The sequence below is a fragment of the Eleginops maclovinus genome, chromosome 1 (assembly GCF_036324505.1).
Source record: "Eleginops maclovinus isolate JMC-PN-2008 ecotype Puerto Natales chromosome 1, JC_Emac_rtc_rv5, whole genome shotgun sequence".
Classification (NCBI taxonomy): domain Eukaryota; kingdom Metazoa; phylum Chordata; class Actinopteri; order Perciformes; family Eleginopidae; genus Eleginops; species Eleginops maclovinus.
In genome coordinates, this window is record NC_086349.1 from 23,526,521 (window position 1) to 23,535,941 (window position 9,421).

General features: G+C 40.6%; 1 protein-coding gene across 4 annotated transcripts; it reads left to right on the forward strand.

Annotated features, from left to right (window-relative positions):
* Window positions 1-560: 560 nt before the first annotated feature.
* Window positions 561-6,974, forward strand: ttpal (tocopherol (alpha) transfer protein-like). Of its 4 annotated transcripts, none has more exons than XM_063887249.1 (6): window positions 561-647; window positions 1,526-1,752; window positions 2,015-2,258; window positions 2,625-2,818; window positions 3,597-3,707; window positions 5,002-6,974. In XM_063887249.1, the coding sequence occupies exons 2-6, from the start codon at window positions 1,543-1,545 to the stop codon at window positions 5,275-5,277; spliced, it is 1,035 nt and encodes a 344-aa protein (XP_063743319.1). In that variant the 5' UTR covers window positions 561-647; window positions 1,526-1,542; the 3' UTR covers window positions 5,278-6,974. The 4 variants fall into 4 exon arrangements, with proteins under 4 accessions (XP_063743319.1, XP_063743327.1, XP_063743310.1 ...); XM_063887257.1 differs by having other exon boundaries at window positions 623-647; window positions 1,507-1,752; XM_063887240.1 differs by lacking the exon at window positions 561-647 and adding an exon at window positions 661-775 and having other exon boundaries at window positions 1,525-1,752.
* The last annotated feature ends 2,447 nt before the right edge of the window (window positions 6,975-9,421 follow it).

Sequence of the window (9,421 nt, forward strand, 5' to 3'; positions counted from 1 at the left end):
GGCAAACGCTGCCATCTAGCGTGATAGAGTGTAAGTGAAAACATGAAAAAAGGCTCCTACCACGGGCCACATCAACAGAATGTTTTCATGTAAAAATACACTTACTAGAAGAAATTGTTAAAACGAATATGACAATCTGCATGAAATACACCTCAACGCAGTATGCATGGATTAAACTGCACCCTACAAAAAATACAGCATCTATTTTTCTTTAAATGCCATCGTGCAATGTGCTTAATATAATACTTAGGTTTTAAACAAGTATCAGTACTAAATAATGTGTGAAAAGAAGACTGAGTTTAATTGATGTTAGTGACCATGTGATGTTCAAAGGCACTGAAGCCAAACAACAGTCGTGAGAAAGTGAAATCTTCCCACGTCAGTTTCATTTGTTGAATTACCAAACTGAGAGGCTCATAAAACACCCACTTGGAGAACAATAAAATGTGTATTCCAAGGTACTTTTCCCCAAGTTTTTTAGTGGCTAGTTTCCAATGGGCACTTGAATGCAGCATTGTCATCAAAACAACAGACGCAAAACCATGCGTACATCTGGAACGCCCTGCGTCATCAGCCAATCACGTGGTTGATTGTGGACCAATGAGAGAGCGCCATCCCTCTACCCGGAAAAAGGATTTTCCTGACAGGTTGGTTGTGATTTTTGTTTTTTTTCTGGTCGCCGCGTCTCTGTGATGCAGTTTCTATCTCTTGCCAATGGATGCTCATAAAAGCCCCCTATGTGTGTGCTAGTCGGTTAATGTTTAACGCAACTCCGGTTAGTATTCAGCCATTATTCTGACTTTAGTTGTGTCGCATCGGTTCTGCTTCAGGATGCGGTTGTTTTAGCTAGTCCGTGTCAATGCTGTACAAAAACATGTATAGATGCATGCTTCCCCTACCTTGCTGAGGTACCAAGAGAGGTATTGTTTCTAATATATGTTCTCCAGGTCAGGGAAAGTTATATCAAATGACGTAAACAGTGTGTGTACAGTATGTGTGTGTGTGTGTGCATCTGTGGAGGATTCTTTACTGAAGTACTTCTAAAACTTCACTGGGAAAATACTCCAATACAATTAAAAGTCATGCATTAAAAACCATACCCATTACTTTATTAAATATGATATGACAAGAAATCCACAGCAGTTGTTGTGATTGGTCTAAGGAAAGTTATCTTTTGGGCAGGTAACAGGAAATCTAATGTTTTAGTTACAGGGACAAACGTCCTGGTTGTTCAGTAAAATGGTCCCTGTCAGTGTTTTTCTGTCATATATTATGTTTTTGGATTAATCTTAGTGCTTTATTAATATGTATTTTGTATTTTTACTGCTGTCGGTGTTGAAGAATGTGCTTATTTTAACTTTTGAGATCATATTTGGTAGTTTTATCTACACCAATGCATCATATCCTCATCATGCTAACTTTTTCCTTAAAACTCAACCTTTCATTCTTCTAATCTGTGTTTCTTTAACTGTTTTCATAGCCTCTGTGTTCCTCTCTTATATACAGTATGTCTCTGTCCAATTAGCTTCACCCAGTCAGTCCATGGCCGATCAGCATGAGTCCATCGATCTCACGTCTCCTCCAGTGGACTCGTCAGCAGCTCCAGGATTCAGCTGGTTCCCTGCACCCCCTCCGCCCATGTACTCCTGCACCCTGACCCCCGAGCTGGTGCACAAAGCACGGGAGGAGCTCCAGGAGAAGCCAGAGTGGCGTCTGCGGGATGTCCAAGCACTGAGGGACATGATTCTGAAGGTACTCGTATAAATATAATGCAATATCATTCCTTTTTGATTTGCAAGTAACAGGACAATAATGTCAATCATATTCAATAAATTGTGGGTATCCTAAATTGTAAAAGGGATTATTATTTAATAGTACTTTGCAGCATTGCAGCCAATTTGTTTTCCAATTACGACATAACGTTTACGAACAAATCTGAATTCGGAGGAGCATGTGAATGCGGCATTGGTATTGCTGATGGTCTGAACTCATATTTCTTTACCTCACTCTGCAGGAACAGCCCAATCTCAGGACCCGGCTGGATGACGCCTTCCTCCTGCGCTTCCTGCGGGCCAGGAAGTTTGACTACGACCGTGCCATGCAGCTGCTGCTCAACTACCACGCCGGTCGGAAGGCTTGGCCTGAAGTGTTCCAGGACCTGAAGCCGTCCACAGTGAAGCACGTCCTGGACCTGGGCTTCCTCACAGTGCTGCCACAGCCCGACCCCAACGGGAGATACATCCTCTGTCTACGCCCAGGTGCTCCATCTTTATTGCCGTTTTAAAATGATCTTGTTATTATCATTTAGCTGTGACTTCTCTTAAACAACCTCTGATCACATGGGGTACATTCTGTCTAAATGCATCACCTTCTAAACATGCACATGATGTCCCTTTGGTTTATTTGAGATGTTTTCTTGTGATAATGTAATGAGTTATGGATGGTTTTTGATATACTTTATTGTTTTAAGTGCAAAGCAAACTCTCTTACGGACAATAAAGGTTCATTTATTCTTTGATATCCAGTAGAACTTAAACTCAGTGTATTTTTATAATCTTTCAGTACTTACTCCATTACTAATTATTTCCTGATTTGCTAAACTCCACTCACATCTTCTGTAACAGGGAAATGGAAACCAAATGATTATCCGTTTGTTGACAATGTGCGGGCCCTGTATCTGACTCTGGAGAAGCTGATCCAGCCGGAGGAGACGCAGGTGAACGGTATTGTCATTTTGGCCGACTACACCGGAGTGGGCATGTCACAAGCGTCTAATCCTGGCCCATTCCTCGCCAAAAAAGTTGTGAGCATCCTCCAGGTGAGAAATCTGATAGAAATCTAACGCTAATGATCTGTTGACACTTTTAAGCTGTTTGTATTGAAGGGGCACTATTGTGCTTTTAGATTCTCCCTCTCCTGTAGTGTGTTATATAGGTTTTTGTGCATGTAAATGTTCTCCAGATGGAGTTTCTCTCCCACACATTCCTCCCCCCGGCCTGAAACCCCTCCATTGGATCCTATTCACATCAGTAACACAATGACATCACTATGTTAGGTAGTGCTCCAACACGATAGACTTAGGGGGCGGGACATCTCTAAGCAGCTGACAAATCACAACCCAGCCGGCCAGCTAACCAATCAGAGCAGACTGGGCTCTGGTTTCAGACAGAGGGTGAAAAGAGGTGCTGCAGCACAGGCAGTATGAGAAACATAAGAGCTTTTTGAACATTAAAGCATGGAGACATGTCCCAGTAGGATCATAAAATACAAATATGACCCTGAAAATGAGCCGAATATAAATGTGTTGTAAAATGAATGTAATCAAATACCTATTTTTGATGGATTTGATGCATGTAGGATGAATTTGCTCAAAATGTCCCTCTATTTTGTAATGACTCAGCAGTAAACATCAGTGATTGTGACACACGTGGACAAAAACCTTGTCATTTACAATAGTGGCTCTTAAGCACTGGCTGTTGAGTTTCATCGTGACTGCAGAGTGTGTAATATTTACATAAGCACTCAAATCACATCTGAAATGTTTGACAAGCACCAGCTGTGAATGTTCTGAACTCGGTTTCTCTTTTCATTCACAGGACGGGTTCCCAATCAGAATCAAGGCTGTTAACATAATAAACGAGCCCAGGATTTTCAAAGGCATCTTTGCTATAATTAAGCCCTTCCTGAAGGAGAAGATGGCAGAGAGGGTAACTATAGTCCTTTCATTGTTCCTGTCTCTTTTGTTTCACACAAAGGACTATTTTGCAGTGTGTGCCTCCTTTTTATCAGCAGCCTGTGCTCCAAAATACCAACCTATTTCCATCTGGGAAAATTGGTGGTCTAGCGTTTGCTTTTCAGGGGAATAAACTCAAAATACCCGTTACACAAGCCTATGAAAAACGTTGCTCTGGGAAGGTTATTTGAGTTCATTCAAACCTACAGTGATTGGTTATTATTCATTTTGGCAGCAGTGGAAGCAATAGCAAATATTTGCACATCACTTACATGTTTTCCCCTTTTAAGGTATTTTGGCAAACCTTTCAGCACACTGTTGGTTATTCACATAATCAGCAGATAAACAGCAACATGGACAAGCTGGCGTCTCTGAGATGGACAACAAATAGAAAAAGAAAGCCTAACTAGAGTAAGAATATTGCAGGAGTATGGAAAGCACAAACACATAGTTTGAAAATAAATATTTACTCACTAACTGTGGGTGGGTTTACTATGTCCCAAAAAGGTTATCTTCTCCTTTTCTCCAATCCCCATCAACTCAGTCAATGTCGTGTGTTCAACAAACGATTTCACTTATAAGAGTTGAATGGGTTTCTTCAAATTTACTGAGAAAAAGGGGAGTTACGAACCTTCTAGCAATGCTTAAGTAGCTAAGGCCACAGACTTCAAGGTCAGATATTGTTTTTAATGAACATTCTTACGGGCATTTTATCTTAATCTAATACTTAGATAAATGGACTGTACTTAAATAGCGCTTTATCAGGTCATTTCGACCCCTCAAAGCGCTTTTACATACCACATGTCATGTACCCATTCACACACATTCATAAATCGGGAGCAACTCAGGGTTAAGTATCTTGCCCAAGGATACATCCACATGTTGACTGCTCAGGCTGGGATCGAACCCACGACCTTCTGGTTGAAAGACAACCGCACTCCCTCGCAACCACAGTCACCCATATACAAATGATAAAGGGTTCTAATGGGGTTTATGCAACCTGGTTGTTAAGCCTCTAAAAGCTTCACTATCACCAGGTAGCTGCTAACTGTGTCTGGCTGCTGTTGGTTTGGATCAGGTAGTGAATTCAAAGAGTTTTCTATAAGAGTGAACCAAAATAAGGCGCTGAAAGAAGCTATAAACCCCTTATAGAGTATTAGGGGAACTGCTAGGAGATAATTGTTTGTCTGTTCTGACATATTGATCATAGCCATTTCAAATGATGAAGCAGATGACGTCACTGACATGCTCTCTGTGCTCATCCTCAGTACGTCCTCCACGGCTCGGACCTGCGCTCCCTGCACAGAAACATCCCCCGCTCGGTGCTGCCGGAGGAGTACGGCGGCTCGGCGGGACAACTGGACTTGTGCTCGTGGTCGAGGGTGCTGCTGGACTGTGAGGAGGAGTTCATAGTGGAGTTCTGCCAGCCGGACCCACTAGAGGGCGTGGTGCTCCCAGACTCCATGCTGTTTGAAGGGGAGGCCGGTGGGCAGGACGACGACACCTTCAGGGGGCTGCGCTCTCAACTCTACTACTGTTACTGACACACTCACTGAGAGGACTCTTTCTGTTTCAACTGGAACGTGGGTAGACTTTTAAAAGGCAAGTTGCCAATCTTATACATGATTTATTTTACTAACTAACTAACTTAGCAGCACTATAGGTTGAAAGTCTATTGTAGTTCACACGTAGCCCAGTATTTAGTCGTGGACCTAAGGCAGCTGCAGGCTCAGGCAGAGAGGCTTTTGACACAAAGCATGTTTGGCCATTATTAGTGGCCCCTCTGAGGAGTTATATCTGGCCCTCTAAGGAAAGGTTCACATTTATCCATATTCAGTAACACATCTGTACATTGCAGCAGGTTTTTCCTGATTTCTTTGTTCTAACTAGACATTAAAGGATCCCTTCCTAATGTGCGTACAATATAAGGAATAGGCAAACTCTTGAAAAGCAGCTGATTTTCGAGGAGACCAAACTAAAAACCATTTTGTCAGGCTTTAAGAAATGCTTTTGAGTCCAAACCTAAGTGGATTAATCTGTGTCCTCAATGAGGGGCTCCTGGCAGCTGCATATTGCTTTCATGTGATGGGCCTCATGATGAATTACCTACAGTAGTACCTTGAGTTTAAAAAAAATCATAGAGAACTCATTGCCATCCTCAGTTCAGTTTGGATAAAGATATGACCGTGGTTTCTGTGTGTGGGACGACAAAGAGGGGCGACTGCTTGTTCAAAATAACAATGGAGGATACTTAATAGGTTAGCGGAGAGGCTGCAGAAGCATGCGTTATATCAGAGTTGGAGAGTCTTTCTTAATTAAAGCAAAACAGAAAAGGCCTTTCGAAATGTAATAGATGTTTTCTGTTTTTCCTCCCAACTGATGGTTTATCCAATCATGAGAATTCAGCAGTACCAGCTAAGCAAATCATTCGGGTGTTTAAAACAATGTCCAGGGACTTTCATACTGAAACACTAAAATGTAGACACTATTTTGATTTGGCTAACAGGCTGCTTTTGGTTCTAGCTAAACATTGAAAATACAAGACTGTGGATCTCTTTAACAGCCAGTACATGTCCGTCTTGTTTAAAAGAAAGCGTGGAAAAGTGTGAACCTCTCCTTTAATTGAATCAAACTGACTCAAGTCATTTACTGGCCATCAGTGCTCTGTCTGTATCGTAGCATCACTCCACAACCCAACATGTTTTTGTGTAAACAGTCTAATATTTTGCCTTAAACTGTTGATTTCCCATGTGGTATAAATCATGTTGGATTTGTTTGAACCAAAGTGATATTCATGTGTTTTCTCCACCGGGCTTTGAGTGGATTTACTACAAATTGATGTCTGCTGTAACTGAGAGAATAGAACAGTAACTAATGTCTAACACAGTATTCGAAGGCCTTTGTTTTGATGATGCTTCGGTTTTCTTTAGCTTTGCCTTATGCTTTTTAAACTTTTGTATTTCAACTGTTCTCATCACTCAGTCTTAACACGGGGGCCATCACTGATGGTATAAAACATTTAGACTTTATAGACATCCCGTTTGCCAAATTTCCCACCAGGCCATGTACAGAAGTGTGCAATGCTGTTGGATCTGTTTCCTCGCGGTAGAAAACTTGTATAGTTGATTGTCTTTTATATTTTTATTTCAAGCATGTCTGTGAATACAAACTATATTGTGTTTCAGGATAATGGTGGTAGTAAAGACCATAAACTGAAACGGATAAAGTGTTATTTGTGTCATTTGTGCTGCAAAATGTGTTGCTGCTTATTTTGGGGTATTTTTTCAAAATGGTAAATGGACTGCACTTATATAGAGCGTTTTATCGGGTCTTTTTTCAATTCCTCAAAGCACTTTATATTTATTCACACTTCATTCATGAAGAGCAGTACCGCTTGCTCTAGGGACGCTCACATTCACACACATTCACACACACCGTTGGCCATCTCGACATGTTGACTGCACGGGCTGGGATCGAACCCACAGCCTTCTGGTTGAAGACGACCGCACTCCCTCGCAACCACAGTCACCCAAAACATAATTGAAGAAACATTGCAACAGACTTGAGCAGCGTCACTGGTTTCAGAGGTCCCCAAAGAGATCAGAAATGCAATACTGTTATATACATTTAGTACTTGTGTAGAAGTAGTTACACCACAGTTTGAACATCGTACATTACAAATAAAGCCCTGCATGCAAAATGTTTTAATGAAGTGCTCATTGTGCAGAATTGGCCTTTTCACATTGCATTGCATTATATGATTACGCCTAGGTAAAACTAAAAAGCAGTCCTGCAATAAACCTACCTTCACAAAAGCAGACATCATTCATAAAGGGTATATTTACTTTGACGTTTGATCTAGACTGCATTGCTGTATGTTACACTGTAATATTTGAACACATGTATCAACATTTAATCAGCAGTCTAAGTTTACCCTGGTCAAGTGAAGCAAAGTGTATTTATTATGAGTAAACAGTTAATTCTGCATACATGTATCATGTTTTATAAAAAGATTGTATGATTTGTGTGTAAAATCCTCTAATTTTAAGCAACTATAGCCTTCAGAAGAATGTCTGGACAGCAATATATTTGATTTGTGTAACTATGAACGCTCCTGTGGATCTATTTTTGGGCAAACATGCATGTGCAGCATACAGGTTTTATTTTAGCTCCACACAGCCTACACGGTTGGATACTGTTAGTCTGCTGTTTCCATGACACTGATTTATTGAGCGGTTCTGTACACTCATCATGCACTAATATTAGTTCATGACAACACAAAAAGAGACAAGGCAGGTCAATTAAAGGAGCTCTCTCAACTCAACCCAATTTACTGGAATAATGTTAAACTTCTGGAAACAGCTGTAATGTTTTTTTGAATGTCCAGAAAGATAACAATGATGTCACAGTGATTCGATCAGGGTTATGTCGGCCTGGGCTCAAGCTTTTCAGATGTTTAACAGAAACACGGGCAGGGACAGTCTCACCCTTGTGCCTCTCATATATATCTGATATAGATATTCTGAACTTTCACAAACCAAACAATCAATCAGCAGATTAATCCAAAATCAAAATTGTTACTTTAAAAATGTATTCTGATAAAATAACTGATTACCTGTAAATACAAGCAAGTATCACATCTTCAAAGTCATTTAATCCGAGAAAGAGAAATTCATTTCAATCTGATTTATTTTACTTAAAGGGTTTTCTGTGAGGCAACAGAACAAACTGTCCTGTCCTGCAGTGGCTCAGTCAGTAGGGGCTTGGACTGGGTCGCCGGTTCAAGTCCCCGAACAGACTTGAAATATGGAAAGTGGACTGCTACTTGGAGAGGTCCCAGTTCACCTCCTAGGCCCTGCTGTGGTGCCCTTGAGCAAGGCCACCTCCAATCCCCCCTCCCCATTGCTCCCCGGGCGATAGCTGCCCACTGCTCCTAGCACTAGGATGGGTTAAATGCAGAGGACCCATTTCACTGTGTGTGCTCTGCTGTGTGCATGTATGTGACTAATAAAGAGGGTTTATGTGACTAATAAATCATCCTCCGATTCTGTCTTCTATCTATTCTAACTAACCTCGGAAAATAGGGATTCAAGATGGTTTGTATGAAAAATGTATCCTCTGCACACTATTCATGCAGTATAGTATATATATATTAGGATCACCCACACTAGTTTTGTATTGTGTGTATTTTAACATTGCAACCCTTGTAATAACCCCCCTTTTTAAGTACTGTAAGGAATACAGTTACCTTTTTTTTGTATCCTGATAACCTGGTACACTGAAAAAACTAAAACTGCAATCATACAAAATTTTAATACAACTTATTAGGTTCAACTTAATATTAATGCTTTCAACGAACCTAATACAGTTATGTGACATTTGTTGACATAGTATTTAATTAAAGTCAACGGTTCAGTTTTTTTCAGTATACATGTAATCTGTTACTCCCGAAACCAGATGAAAGTCATCATCATGCAGTCCTACACAAACAGCATGCATACAACATGAGTACAGTACATGAAAGCATGATAATATTCTAGCCATGTAATATTTATTAGTCACAGGGGACATGTTGTCAACATTGAGTTCTATTATGTACATTTCCCTGATAATACTGACACACTTTTAGCTAATGCAGCAAATTATGTAACAGTATGCTATTTGTGCTTTAAGGCTATGCTGAAGTTA